The following is a 15,153-nucleotide window of genomic DNA, read 5'->3' as shown; positions in this document are numbered from 1 at the left end:
CTTCACCATCTGGGGGCGGCCCGTCAGAAAGTCCAGGAACCAATTGCCCAGGGCCTCCAGCTTGATGATGAGCTAGGAGGGTACTATGGTGTTGAATGCTGAGCTGTAGTCAATGAACAGCATTCTTACATAGGTATTCCTCTTGTCCAGATGGGATAGGGCAGTGTGCAGTGTGATGGCGATTGCATCATCTGTAGACCTGTTGGGGTGGAATGCAAACTGAAGTGGGTATAGGGTTGCCGGTAAGGTGGAGGTGATATGATTCTTGACTAGTCTCTCAAAGCACTTCATGATGACAGAAGTGAGTACTATGGGGCGGTAGTCATTTAGTTCAGTTATCTTTGCCTTCTTGGGTACAGGAACAATGGTGGCCATCTTGAAGCATGTGGGGACAGCAGACTGGGATAGGGAGCGATTGAATATGCCCGTAAACACACCAGCCAGCAGGTCTGCGCATGCTCTGAGGACGCGGCTAGGGATGTCTTCTGGGCCAGCAGCCTTGCGAGGGTTAACACGTTTAAATGTTTTACTCATGTTGGCCACGGAGAAGGAGGGGAGGGGGGGGGGGTGCAGTCCTTGTTAGCGGGCCGCGACTGTGGCACTGTATTATCCTCAAAGCGGGCAAAGAATATGTTTAGTTTGTTTGGAAGCGTGACGTCTGTGTCTGTGGCTGGTTTTCTTTTTGTAGTCCGTGATTTCCTGTAGACCCTGCCACATACATCTCGTGTCTGAGCCGTTGAATTGTGACTTCACTTTATCCCTGTACTGGCATTTCGCTTGTTTGATTGCCTTTGGAGGGAATAACTACACTGTTTATATTCAGCCATATTCCCAGACCTCTTTCCATGGTTAAATGCAGTGGGTTACGCTTTCAGTTTTGCGTGAATGCCGCCATCCATCCACGGTTTCTGGTTAGGGTAGGCTTTAATAGTCAGTGGGTACAACATTTCCGATGCACTTCTTTATAAACTTACTCACCGAGTCAGTGTATAAATCGATGTTGTTATCAATCTCTTGGGAGAAAATATGGCCGGCATTTGATTGTAAGGAATTCTAGGTCGAGTGAGCAGAAGGATTTGAGTTCCTGTATGTTGTTATGCTTACACCATGAGTCGTTAATCATGAAGCATACACCCCCAGAGTTTATCTCTGTCAGCGCGATGCATGGAGAAGCCCGGTGGCGGAACAGATTCTGACAACATATCCCGAGAGAGCCATGTTTCCGTGAAACAGAGAATGTTACAATCTCTGATGTCTCTCTGGAAGGCAACCCTTGCCCCGAATTTCATCTACCTTGTTGTCAAGAGACTGGATATTGGCGAGTAGTATACTCGGGAGCGGCGGGCGATGTGCACGTCTACGGAGCCTGACCAGGAGGCCGCTCCGTCTGCACCTTCTGCAGCGCCGTTGTTTTGGGTCGGCTTCTGGGATTAGGTCCATTGTCCTGGGTGGTGGTCCAAACAGAGGATCCGCGTCGGGATCGTAATGTTGGTAAATTGACGTCGCTATTATATCCAATAGTTCTTCCCGGCTGTATGTAATAAGACTTAAGATTTCCTGTGGTAACAATGTAAGAAATAATACATAAAAAAACAAAATACTGCATAGTTTCCTAAGGACTCGAAGCGAGGCGACCATCTTTGTCGACGCCATCTTGCACTAAGTACCTACCACCATCTTGGGGAAACTACAAGTAGACGAAAAAGAGAAGGCATGCAGATGTAAGCCCAAAAGAGACAATGGAAACAATACATTTCTAGCAAAACATGATTTATTGTATGCTGTAAAAAAGAACTACAAATATACAGTAGTACAATTGGCGCAGTGCACTGTGCAGCACAGCTGTGGAAAGTCTTGAGCACAAGTACTACATTTCAGTAAATCATACAACACTTATATAAGTTTGTACTTCATACATTCATTACACTACAGATAATCAAATGCCCCATTCGTTTATCAGAAGAGACAAATCTAGTCTTACTTAATGAATGAACATAAAATAGTACATTTCACCCGGAACATTGGCAATTGCCAGTTGGCAAAATGTATACTGTATATCTTTCCCGTAGTCTTAGTGACTCAGCACCACTGTGTTTGTCTCTGCATAACACTTTTATATAACACATTTATCTACTAGCTTGGTATCAAGTTGGCTCCAGGGCCAGGGTTCAGGAGCTAAGCCATGGGTGCAGGAGACACTGGGCAGCACTGGCCCTCCTCTCCGGCTGGAAGTCCAACATATGCAACAGGAAGTCAGAGAACAGAGAGGCCTCCTTCAGCATGAAGTGGTACTTCTCCACCAACACCTCATATAGACCCCAGGGCCGCAGCACTCCGATATGACGCATGTCACCTGGGAGAACACATGATAGAGAGGAGGAAAGACAGTGGAGGTAAGTACAAGAGAGCTTTGTGACTTGGAAAGAAAATGTATTCTTTGTAGGTTTGACTTCACAAAAAAAGTACATTATGATTTGTCAAAATGAGCATCTGCAAGGCGGCCTCCCGAGTGGTGCAGCGGTCTACGGCACTGCATCGCAGTGCTTGAGGCGTCACTACAGATCCTGGTTTGATCCCAGGCTGTGTCACAGCCGGCCATGACCAGGAGACCCATGAGGCGGCGCACAATTGGCCCAGCGTCGTCCGGGTTAGGGGAGGGTTTGGTTCAGCCAGGTTTTCCTTGACCCAAACACACTCACCTTTGCGATTGAAGTACTCCATGGAATACTTGCCAGACAAGGCTACTGCTGCTGGGACTTTGCCAAGGAGCTCTATTATGTGAGCGATGTGATCTGGAGGTAACAGAACCAAAACCCCACTGGATAAACAATTATGCAAAAGTCACAAAGTGGACACAATGTTATCTCCATTGAATCCTATGTCAACATTTGTCACGCCTAATATCGACATACCTTCCTCTAAAGAAAAGGTCTTCCCAGCTTTGGGCTCAAATAATGAATCCCCAGTGACCAACTCAAAAGCCTAGAATAAAAAGAAGAAGAATTTAATTGCCTGGAACTATTCTGTAGTGGCATCTATCTATTAAGCTTAGTGCTAAAGGAGTGGGTGAATTTGTCTTGATGTAAAGAGTGCTGGTAGACTGGAAGGGTAACTGAATGGTACAAGAGTTAAGTGATGCAAGTGAATCAGAGGAGACAGGAGATAACATGGTTTTACTTTAGTGAAGCTGTAAACAGATGCAGACTATAAGTGTTGTTGCTGATGTGTTGGTTGTATGGTGGTTGTCTCTCTTACCATGCAGGCTACACTCCAGATGTCTGCTGGTGGGCCGTAGTCAGAGCCCAATAGAACCTCTAGTGAGCGGTACTGACGGGTCTGAATCTCCTCACAGAAATGTTTGTACTGGAATGTCACACAGAGCAAAGGCAGCATGTGAAATACAGTCCTGACCCCAGGGCAGTATCCCACATTAGTTACTCTTATTTTGTAACCAACTACTGAATACGAATGGCAACGGTTCATAAAGATGTCGGAATTCAGATATGACGTCAATGTTTTAGCGCTATCCACTGAGTTTTTAAACTACGGCGTGCGGCATGGTTCCACACACCAATAAATCAGCACAATCTACTTTTGCGGATTTTGAAATTGGCTGCTTCTTGGAGCTAAAATTGGGTCATGTTTACTGTGCTAATGACTATACAAAAAAAAGAGTAACAGAGAGCAATGTACAACATGAAATTAGTAAATGAGGCATTTGTAGTAATTGCATGGGGGACGCTATTTCACAATCGCTGACTGACTGATCATACCCACCACCCAACAGGAGCTTCCCAGGTCAGCAATCTTTACTGTGATTTCCTTCAGACTGATGGGAGTGACCAGGTCCTTCTCTGAATAGACAGTAAGAGATAAACAACATACAGTACAGGGTATGATCTGATTCAACTTCTTATGGCTGCAGGGGCAGTATTGAGTAGCTTGGATGAAAGGTGCCCAGAGGTGCCCATAGTAAACTGCCTGCTCCTCAGTCCCAGTTGCTAATATATGCATATTATTATTAGTATTGGATAGAAAACACTCTGAAGTTTCTAAAACTGTTTGAATGATGTCTGTGAGTATAACAGAACTCATATGGCAGGCAAAAACCTGAGAAGAAATCCAAACAGGAAGTGGGAAATCTGAGGTTGGTCGATTTTGAACCCAGCCCCTATTGAATACACAGTGGGATATGGATCAGTTTGCACTTCCTACGGCTTCCACTAGATGTCAACAGTCTGTAGAACCTTGTCTGATGCCTCTACTGGGAAGTGGGGCCGAAGGAGACAGGAATGAGTCAGGTCTACCATGACCTGACCATGCTCTGACCATGCGCGTTCACATGAGAGGGAGCTCTGTTCCATCGCACATCTGAAATCAATGGAATTCTCCGGTTGGAACGTTATTGAAGATTTATGTTAAAAACATTCTAAAGATTGATTCAATACATCGTTTGACATGTTTCTAATGACTGTTACGGAACTTTTTGACATTTCGTCTGCTTTTAGTGAACGCGCTTCCTGACTTTGTATTTGTTTACCAAACACGCTAACAAAAATAGCTATTTGGACATAAATGATAGACATTACCGAACAAAACGAACATTTCTTGTGGAAGTGGGAGTCCTGGGAGTGCATTCTGACGAAGATCAGCAAAGGTAAGGGAAGATTTATAATACTATTTATGAGTTTTGTTGACTGCACAATTTGGCGGGTAACTGTATGGCCTCCTTTTGTGGCTGAACGCTGTTCTCAGATTATTGAATATTGTGCTTTTGCCATAAAGTTTTTGAAATCTGACACAGCAGTTGCATTAAAAACAAGTGTATCTTTAATTCTATGTAAAACATGTATCTTCCATCAAAGTGTATGATGAGTATTTAAGTTATTTGACGTGGCTCTCTGCAATTTCTCCGGATATTTTGGAGGCATTTCTGAACATGGTGCCAATGTAAACTGAGGTTTTTGGATATCAATATGAACTTTATCGAGCAAAACATATATGTATTGTGTAACATGAAGTCCTATGAGTGTCATCTGATGAAGATCATCAAAGGTTAGTGATACATTTTATCTCTATTTCTGCTTTTTGTGACTCCTGTCTTTGGCTGGAAAAATGGCTGTGTTTTTCTGTGATTTTGCGGTGACCTAACATAATCGCTTGTGGTGCTTTCGCTGTAAAGCCTATTTGAAATCGGACACTTTGGTGGGATTAACAACAAGATTACCTTTAAAATGGTATAGGATACATGTATGTTTGAGGAATTTTAATTTGGAGATTTCTGTTGTTTGTTTGAATTTGGCGCCCTGCACTTTCACTGGCTGTTGTCATATCGATCCCGTTAACGGGATTGCAGCCATAAGAAGTTTTAAACACTTCAACAGCATACTGGACACAGACAATCTGAAGTGACATAGAAACAGAATACTAGCCTTGATGTACAGTAAACAGATTAATCTTCTGGTCCACTCAGTCATATGACCTTACAGAGTTCTATAACATCTGTAGCTGGACAGTGAACACTACCTGCTGTGCTCCTTGACTTGGCATCTTTCCCAGGGTATGGACAGGCACTGCCCCCTGCTGTCTGTTTTGGGTTCTGCTCCTCCAAACATAACAGTATATTCTCAGGCTTGATGTCTGTGTGGATGATTTTACATTGAGTGTGCAGGTAGTCCAATGCCTGAAGAACCTACAGGGAAAGAGTGATGGCACTGTGAACTCCAAACAACTCCTGCATCAAACTAAAGATGCATTTATTAGTGTAGTGATTCGATAATGACACCCCAGCTGTTTCTACTCATCTCATACTATGAACTCTGTCACTCTTTTACCTGAGCAATGACCTGTTTGACCCAAGACAGCGATAGCCCTGGGTTTCCAAAACAGACTTGCCAACAGCGGAGGTCTGGTCCCAGCAGCTCCAGCACTAGACATACATCTACACACAGGAGGTCAAGGAACCAAACACGCTCCCTACGGCGTCAAATTTTGCTGCAGGTTTGTGTGCGTGTGTGTGTGTGTCATGACTATGCAGTCTGAGAAAGGATACGAACCCCGTTGACCCCAGCTATCTTAAACTCATCCAGTAGTTGGACTATCCTCCGGCTTTGCAGGTGACGAGCAGTGGGACCACTGGCCTGAGGGGGAGAGGAGGCGGGTGAGAGAGGTCAGAGTCAGGGTCTGGACTATACTGGTCGAGTACTTGTTTAAATAGAGAGAGATGAGACAAGGGAGAAAAATAATGAACCATGATAGCATGGGTGGATGTGAATAAGTGGTAGTGACAGATAAATAACATGTGGACTAAGAGCAAAAAGTGTTATTCATGTATGCCCTATTGCCCTTAGAGAAGAGTTAGGGGTGACGATGAGAAAGTGATAGAGGAAGCAGAGAAAGAGAAATACAAAGAAGAGAGACAAGGAGGGAGACTCACACAGCGTAGCAGAGTCAATTCGTCTTGCCCAGCCTGTGTGAATCCTTCTCCACTCTTCAAAACCTTCACGGCCACTCGCCTGCCCAACCTGCACATACAGACACTATTTTAATCACACTGGAGCTTTTCCTATATGACAAGAAGAAGATATTTGAGTAAATCCCCACACAGCAACATAGTGAATGAACCTGAGGTCCAAGCAGAGCCATACAGTGGAGAAGTATCCCCAGCCCAACTTAGACAGAACCTGGTATCTCCTGTTGAAGGTGTCTCCAATGTGAACAGGGTGGTACCCCCCTATTGAAACATACAGGATGATAGCAAATAGTTATTATTACAACTTTTTGTTTGTTTTATTTTATTTCACCTTTACTTAACCAGGTAGGCCAGTTGAGAACAAGTTCTCATTTACAACAGCGACCTGGCCAAGATAAAGCAAAGCAGTGCGACAAAAACAACAGAGTTACACATAAACAAACGTACAGTCAATAACACAATATAAAAATCGATGTACAGTGTGTGCAAATGTAGAAGAATAGGGAGGTAAGGCAATAAATAGGCCATAGAGGCGAAATAATTACAAATTTAGCATTAACACTGGAGTGATAGATGTGCCGATGATGATGTGCAAGTAGAGATACTGGGGTGCAAAAGAGCAAGAGGATAAATAACAATATGGGGATGAGGTAGTTGGGTGTGGTATTTACAGATTGGCTATGTCCAGGTACAGTGATCGGAAAGCTGCTCTGACAGCTGATGCTTAATGTTGCTTAATGCTTATGTTGTCCACATATTCTAAGTCAGAACTGTCCAGAGTAGTGATGCTAGTCGGGCGGGCAGGTATGGGAAGCAATCGGTTGAAGAGCATGCATTTAGTTTTACTAGCATTTAAAAGCAGTTGGAGGCCACGGAAGGTAAACACAGTACTCAACACTACTGTATTTACTGTGTTGAAATGGACTATGTGTATGCCGGAAGGGAGTGAATAGGACAACAAGACATGTAAGGAGAAAGACAGAGTGAGTAGACCCATATCAGACCATGGCAGTATTCTCGGGGGTCCTCTCTGTCCAGTGACTCCTCTGGCTCTAGCTGTTCCAAACGACTCAGCTTATCAAGTCCATTGGATGTCCCAGGTTTACTGCTGCAACAAACACACACATGCTAATACACTTACACAAAGACACATATTGTCTACATACTGTGCACACACTGTCAACCTATCTGATCCCACACAGGGCAGAGATGTGACCCCTCTGTGTCTAAGTCAGTGTCGGGTTGCTGGGAGCAGACAGGGTGAGACTACTTTTAGACACTTCCATGGGTGTTCACATGGATACCCGGCCGACAGGACTCAGAATGGGTCTCAGACATGCCACTATAGTGTAAAAGGTTGCGTCAATCGAATCTGGTATCAGGATCAAATGTGATTCAGAGTCACCGAATATACTTTAAGTATTTTTATTTAACATAAGCGATAAATGGTAAATGCAATTTTCGTATATACGGGTTCACTGTATCACCACGCAGGGTAAAGCAGAGAACTGACTGAAATAGTACAGACATCTTCTTTTATACTGTGACAGATGTTGTTCCAACTTTAGAGTTGGCCTGTCACAGTAGAGGCTTAGCGTGGTTTAAACTTGCTAGCCTATCGGTGGTGCCCAGGCTGGTCCCAGCCTCACAGCACACAGGATCCAGATATCCGGACGTGTTTGTTGTGAAGTTTGAGCTGAGTTGTCGGTGGCTACACATTCCTCAGTTCCTGTCTTCTTGTTATTCAGCATTTTTCCATCTTGTCTCAACCTTGTGGTTTGCACAGTCGACACCCTAGATTAACAACAGCTTTTCTGCAGTCACGCTATGTTTTGTGATTAACATGTCCTACTTCTATAAGGCATATATTTTTGTTAAAAAGAGAACAAAACCATCTTTCACAATAGTCTACAGCCAGATGGACTACATGCGGTGGCAACCCGTCATTCAGGGCAGATGGGGTAGAGCCCCACCTGTTTTGAGCGGCACATTTTTTGCAAAGAAATTCAAAATAAATAAATAACTAAAGTTTACAATCTACTGGCAAATCCTTTTTAATCCATGTCGTATGAAGAGAAGTAACGAAGAGAAATTATAGATAAAATGTTTCGGTGCTCACCGGTCATTGGACATAAACATTACACAACAGGGTAGAAATTGCAAATTCAACAATGAGTGATTTGGAAGGAATCAGTGACAATGGCTAACTGCAAGCATAGCAAATCAATCACTAGCCTGCTATTCAGTGCAGCGGCTGTGTGTTCCAACTCTGGGATTAAGTGTCTATTTTCCATGTTTAAAATGATAAACATTCAACATTGGCCATGCTGTCAATGAAGCATGATTTGTGCCGCACTCAAAACAACTGTTAACTCGCAACTGCGAAAACTTGACTTCAGTGAGTTCAAGACAACTGGGAATTCCGGAAAAAACGAGCTCCGACTGGGAAATACATTTTCAGCATTTACATTTTGAACCATCATTGTAAGTCGGGAACTCGGGCCTCTTTCAAAAGTTACGACCTAAAGATCAATGATGTCATCATGATTCGACCCAGTTGTCTTGAAAGCACCATAAATCCAGAGAAAGCCAGACTTTGACGACAAAATTTGCCCACGAAGGACCGCCGTGCCACCTTCCTGTTCAAGTGAGCACAGCACAAGGTGAGTCCAAAAATGTCTTGTATGCTGCTGCAAAAATTACATAATATGCCAGGGAGATATGTAAACTGTAGCTAAGAAAGTAATACTAAGTGTATGTTGTGTAGTAAGCTGTTAGTAGCCCATGTGCCTGACCCTGGCAGTAAATGAGGCTGAATTAACTGTTTCGCTGCCAGACAAGGCTCCGCTGATAGCCAGGTGTAGAAGTGGTAAGATGTTGGGACAGCTTTTTGTAGGATCTAACAGTTTGTGGGCACCGTTTGTCACCGTTATAGTGCAATTCATGTATTGTTTAGTGTTGTGTTGTGTAGTGGCTTTGCTGGCAAGCATCCCACATATTATAATGTTTTTGCCCCACCAAGATTTACATGCTAAAATCACCACTGCCTACATGTACCTCACTGTGACTCTCCGTAAAAGAGGCAAAGGTCAAATTCATTAGGATATGCTGTATCAGGTTAGTGTACTATAAATATTGTCTTGTGTAGATCTGTCAATTATTGCTCCTTTTCTGAATCATTTATTTATAGTCAAATATCCTCTCCAGGACAGTCTCTCAGAATGTTGTGGCTCCAGTTCAGAGCGTGGATATTGGCTCAGGTCCTTGACACTGTGACAGACCCAGTGAAACTCTAAACTGTCATTCACCTCCACAGGCACTAAAATAATGCACACATTCTCATTGTGTGCCAGGCGAGCTATACATGGAGCCCCTGCCTCTTTGGCCATGGAAAAAAAGGTTAGGGTCAAGCTATAAATTGGTTTCCATTTACTGAGGCCAACAGCTAGTCTGGGTACAAGTCTTTTTAGCTAACATTCCACTTCCTGCCTCTCTATGTCATTGCCATAGAGACTGGCCTTGAGGAAAAGTCAATGTTCAATATGCATACTGTTCAATATCCATACTGGCTGGCAACGTTCTTATCTCTTGATTGCTAGATAGCCAACTACGGCTAATTTACAGTCACGTCAAAAAGCCAGAATAACAGCAAAGTAGCTTCATTTGCTTTGTTTAAGCTGTTTTCTAGAGACATTTATTTGGATACATCCCTAACAATGAGTTGATGAGGTGTGATTTTGCCTGGCATAAAACATGTGCTCACTCGTCAGGACACTGTTGTTCAAAAGAGCTAGCCAACAACACAGCTAACACAATCACTTCAAACTGAAGCGGGAAAGACGGCAAACTTGCTGCACTTTGTTTCATTTGACCTTTTTTCAATTGACATTTCTTTGTATATATAACCATAAAACTGATGCCAGCTGATTCATGATTTTGATTGGTTGAGAAATGCTGCCTGCCTGTCTGTCTTGTCTTGATTCCAGACTCGTTCATTACTATGGTACAAGTGGAGATCGAATTTGAATATTGAAATAATGTTGCAAATGTTGGAGAGACAGACAACAAAGTTTATACAAATATGTTGAAAACTAAATGTTAGTCTAAAAGAAATGTGAGATAATGTCTAGATGATTTTTATAGTGGAGATCATGTTTATAAATAGCTGATGAGACAGTGGATTGCACAGTCAGATGGAACAGAGTAAATAGGCATTTTAGCGTCATAGATTTAGCCGGTGGTAACTTGTGGAATAGACACCGGCTGGAATGCGGTTTTAATCAATCAGCATTCAGGATTAGACCCACCCATTGTATAATATTTGGATAATCGTTGTGATTGGAGGATAGCTGTGAGGGTTATCGAATCAGGATCAGCTCCTCTGTTCTCCTCAATCTCAGTAATGATAGAATGTTCATATTTGAAGATGGCAGAAAGGCTGGTCTCCTTGTCAATGACAAGGAGTGGCAAATAGTAGAATGTTAGCTGAAGAGACTGGCACCGGGCTAGCTAACAACCACACACAGGGTTAAAGTCCTCTGGTTAAGACCTGTTCCTCAAAAATATTTCTTACTGAAAAGGATACAAAGCATCCACTCATTGATTTTGTGACTTGCTATGAGTAACATGTGAGTATCACTGACAATTTAGTGGGCAGCCAGGTTACAGGTTGAGAGGTGCACCTTTCAATGAGTAATTATCATGTCAGTGTACTGTTCTAGATCTGGCATACTTAAAGTGAGAACAGATGATACTTACGTTTGTTGAGCCAACTGTACAGAAGTCTGAGCTGAGCACGTATTCCTCTCCATGACTGAGTATACAGAGCCTGTATACAGTAGGACTCTGACTGAGTATACAGAGCCTGTATACAGTAGGACTCTGACTGCCTGTGACCAGTCAGCAGTGTTTATGTATGAGGAGCCGGCCAGGTCTAAACATGGAAATCCCCAACCCCCCAGCTCTCTCCTGTCCTCTTCTTTTGCTCTTTCTTCCCTTCACCCCCACTCTGTATATCTCTCCACAGCTGTGAAAGGGTAGGGGGAAGAGGAAATGACAGCTGTGTAGGGTTACTGGGGAGTTTAACGACCCCAGTCCAACAGTTCATGATCTCACAGGAACGCCAGGGCACCCCTTTTTCCACCATGTGCAAATACCTGTACAGTATGATATATCAAAACAAGGAATAATAATAATACCTTTTCAATGCAAGTAACAAAATGCTTTACCTCATAAAAAATGATAATTAGATAAAAGTACTAACAAAGAAACAAAGACAGGCGGAAGGAGAATGAAAAACATAAATTGAAATCATAAATTGAAAATCCTAAATTGAAATCATACATGAAAAGCATCTTTATAAAAGTGTGTCTTCAGCAGGGATTTAAAAAGAGGCACAAGCCTGATCTCCTCTGGCAGACAATTGCAAAGTCTAGGGGCCCTAATGCAAATGGCCAGTCTCCTTTCATTTTCAACCTAGACTTTGGAATGGTCAATAGTGCCCTGCCAGAGGATCTCAGGCTGTGTACTGGCTCATAGGGAGATAAAATATCTGAGATATAGGATGGGGCTAAACCAAGCCTTAAACATGATTACTAAAATGTTAACATCTATTCTAAAAGTGACTGGTGGCCAGTGTAGAGAAATTAAAATAGTTGTGTTTAAATACACACACACACACACACACACACACACACACACACACGCATCATATGCTGCTGCTGCTCTGTTCTTTATTTCACTCTTATTATTATCTCCTGATGCCTTGTCACTTTTCCCTGCCTTCATGTACATATCTACCTCAAATACCTCATACCCTGCACATTTACCTGGTACTGGTACTCCCTGTATATAGCTCCATTCTTGTGTATTTAGTTTTTTTTATTATTATTAATTTTAAACTATACATAATTGCGAAGGGCTCGTCAGCAAGCATTTCACAGTTAAGTCTACACCCGTTCTATTCGGCGCGCATGTGACAAATACAATTTGATTTGATTTCATATGGTTACATTTTCTGGTGCCTGTTAAAAACCGAGCTGCAGAATTTTGAATTTTGAAGAGTTACAGTAATCTCGGCATGAGGAAATAAAATCACGTAGCACAAGAGTATTGCACTGGACACGTGCTGTACACTGCATTCGAATTTTCCTTCTATGGTGCAGTCAGAAAGAGCTTTATCTAATTATATAATAAGCTATATCTGATTTGATCTAATTAGGAACAGTAAAAGTAGATATATGGGCTATATCAAACGAGTCTTGTGTCATTGAGTTCACTTCTGTCAGTTGCTTGATGGCCACCGTGGGAAGTCAAGTCAGTGGGAAGCTACACTTCTTACACTTTCATCAGTATGTTTCCACACCACGCATGGACTTGGAGAGAGGGTAAAAATATCCACGGTCACGATACAGAGGAGAGCAGGGTGAGGTCTCAGGCTTGGCTCTGCTCTTTGTGATTAATACTGGGCTGTTAACACTCTGCTCCAACACGTCACCCGAAGACACTTCAGAAACCGCAAGGCGCACTGCGATAAACTGAAAGACAGTTGATGGATCGGAGAGAAAGAGGCCCCAGCTCAGTTTCACTAGCCTACACGACTGGCGTGACTGTTTAATTGGTCCAAGGTGACTTATGACCTTACTTATTGGTACATTTCAAATCAAATTTAATTTGTCAAATGCGCCGAAAGCCACAGGTAGACCTTACCGCGAAATGCGTATTTACAAGCCCTTAATCCTTAATTTATGTGTCCTTCTGCTGTAGACCTAAATCAGGTCGAAAGATTTTTTTTTAAATAATACAGTGCCTAGATATTATAGGCACGGGAGGTGAGATGATTCATAGGTGCAGGATTTATTGATAAAGTTGCAGAGTAAACAATATATTTTTTACATGAAAAGGCACAGTGTCATAACAATAGAAATATAATAAATGTGGTCAAAGGCAGGGAAATGTTCAACAACGTGAGCTACAGGGGATATGGCTGGGACATGAATACGTTGCCAAATTGCAGATAGCTCACCATGTTCCTGTCCGAGCGTTATGAAACGCTTTTGTAAAAATCAATGCGACATTATCGGCAAGAAACGTTTCAAAACACTCAACATGTTTTAGTAAGGGGCATGAGAACCCGGGAGTAATCCTGTGAATAACACCCCACTAACAGTCCAGATCCACTATCGAGCGATAAACAACGGAAAACCCATTCCTTTTCAATAGAGATAAGCGAAGTGGGCGGGGGCATTGAGCGAAGATGCATGGGCGAGGAAGTGTGAACAAGGCGGGACCTAAATTGCGGAAAGCAAATACTCTGCTATATCGCAGTGCGATTGACAAATCAAAGTTCAATATAGCTGTTGATCCTTGACATGCTTGCAAGCGCCCACATGAAGGCAAAGCTAGTGTGGCTGTCCAAATTATCAAGGTTAGTGGATCATGGTCGTAAAGGGCTGTTCTTAGGCCCGACATAAAGCAGAGTCCGGGCAAAAGCCAGTCATGAGATTCTGAAGTTGCTAGCCAAACAGGCTGGTCGTCCGTGCTATTGGCATGGTTGCCAGCCAAGCGGACTGGTCCATTCCAAGCAAATGATGTTGCTATGCTGGTTAGCTCCTCCTTTGCTATCTAGCCAACTAAATATAGCACACAAGCAGCTGAAATGACAGCAAACTATGTGCATTTTTGTTAGTTCCACATTTGTTTCTATTGCCATTTCTTTGGATAGATCCATTATAATGATCCTGATAAATGAATTTGCCTGGCTCAGAGAAGCTGTCAGTCTCACCCAGACAAGTTCATTCTCTATGGCACAGTGGAGATTGCCCCAAAAATATATGCAACATTGTTGCACAGGTTGGAGAGGCAGGCAGCAAGGTTTGGACAAACACCAGCTGGGCCACGCATTTGTAGTTTATCAGTGTGTGGGCCAGATCTGTGCCTCTCTTTTTTAATCTAACGGTGATGCAGTATGTGCACCAGACTTGGGCTGGGGACCCAGGCTTATACTGGGCCAGAAAAACACAAAGTATGTGGCCTACAGTTGCCCAGGAATAATTTTGCTAACTGGGCAAACATCTTTCTAGCGCTAGACACATTTGTGTGAGGGGTCATCACAACCTCTTTGTTTCATTCTGTTACCCTGGGTGAATTTTCTTTAGGCTGAATATTCTTGTTCTACTGCAAACATAATTCACCTCCTATTCAGTCTATAATTCCAGCTACCACAGTTTTGGCCTCCATTTATGGCCTGAGTGAATTACGGCCTAATCTTGGCACAGCATAAGCTGTAAAGCCTCAGTTAGCCATTAGTGCTGCTGTTCCAATGTGTGGTAACACGAGCAGCAGACCCACGGGGGCTCAGCTGTAGCTTTTTTTTGACTGAGATGCAAACGTGATGAGGAGAGTTTGAAAACTGGGTCAGAAGGGGATGCATATAAAACATAAGTTGGATATCATAGGTATCGCATAAACCTTTTTACTAGCCATGTTAAAAGATGTACTGAAACGGAGATAAATGTTAAGCTCCCATAAAGACAGGGGAGTGATCCTCAGTACTTGGTAGGAATTCAAATGTTCCCTGTAAACCTTGGGAGGCTACACTATAGCTACGGTCTAAAACGTAATAAAGTGCAATAAACATATGGTTAATGTATCTCACCTTTCTGTAAGCCTATTGCAAAAGC

At 42.9% G+C, this 15,153-nt stretch overlaps 1 protein-coding gene across 2 annotated transcripts; it reads right to left on the bottom strand.

The window, feature by feature from the left end:
- Positions 1 to 1,757: 1,757 nt before the first annotated feature.
- Positions 1,758 to 11,613, bottom strand: si:ch211-220i18.4 (SRSF protein kinase 3). Of its 2 annotated transcripts, none has more exons than XM_039009991.1 (12): positions 11,231 to 11,613; positions 7,477 to 7,580; positions 6,625 to 6,733; positions 6,437 to 6,524; positions 6,053 to 6,140; positions 5,835 to 5,941; positions 5,527 to 5,692; positions 3,778 to 3,854; positions 3,256 to 3,363; positions 2,913 to 2,982; positions 2,700 to 2,792; positions 1,758 to 2,353 (listed from the first exon to the last, which is right to left on the bottom strand). In XM_039009991.1, exons 1-12 carry the CDS (start codon positions 11,281 to 11,283, stop codon positions 2,169 to 2,171), a joined length of 1,248 nt encoding a protein of 415 aa, XP_038865919.1. In that variant the 5' UTR covers positions 11,284 to 11,613; the 3' UTR covers positions 1,758 to 2,168. The 2 variants fall into 2 exon arrangements, with proteins under 2 accessions (XP_038865919.1, XP_038865920.1); XM_039009992.1 differs by having other exon boundaries at positions 7,477 to 7,577.
- Between the last annotated feature and the right edge of the window lie 3,540 nt (positions 11,614 to 15,153).

The sequence above is a fragment of the Salvelinus namaycush genome, chromosome 16 (assembly GCF_016432855.1).
Source record: "Salvelinus namaycush isolate Seneca chromosome 16, SaNama_1.0, whole genome shotgun sequence".
In the NCBI taxonomy this organism is placed as follows: Eukaryota; Metazoa; Chordata; class Actinopteri; order Salmoniformes; family Salmonidae; genus Salvelinus; species Salvelinus namaycush.
This window is presented reverse-complemented; position numbering and strand designations above follow the sequence as displayed.

What these genes read in the sequence shown, in the direction of transcription:
- si:ch211-220i18.4 (XM_039009991.1), bottom strand. Translation starts at nt 11,283, where the DNA reads ATGGAGAGGAATACGTGCTCAGCTCAGACTTCTGTACAGTTGGCTCAA. An exon ending in GTACAGTTGGCTCAACAAAC is followed by an intron (nt 7,581 to 11,230) that starts GTAAGTATCATC and finishes TGTTTGTTGCAG; the next exon opens with CAGTAAACCTGGGACATCCA. An exon ending in AATTGACTCTGCTACGCTGT is followed by an intron (nt 6,141 to 6,436) that starts GTGAGTCTCCCT and finishes TCTCCCCCTCAG; the next exon opens with GCCAGTGGTCCCACTGCTCG.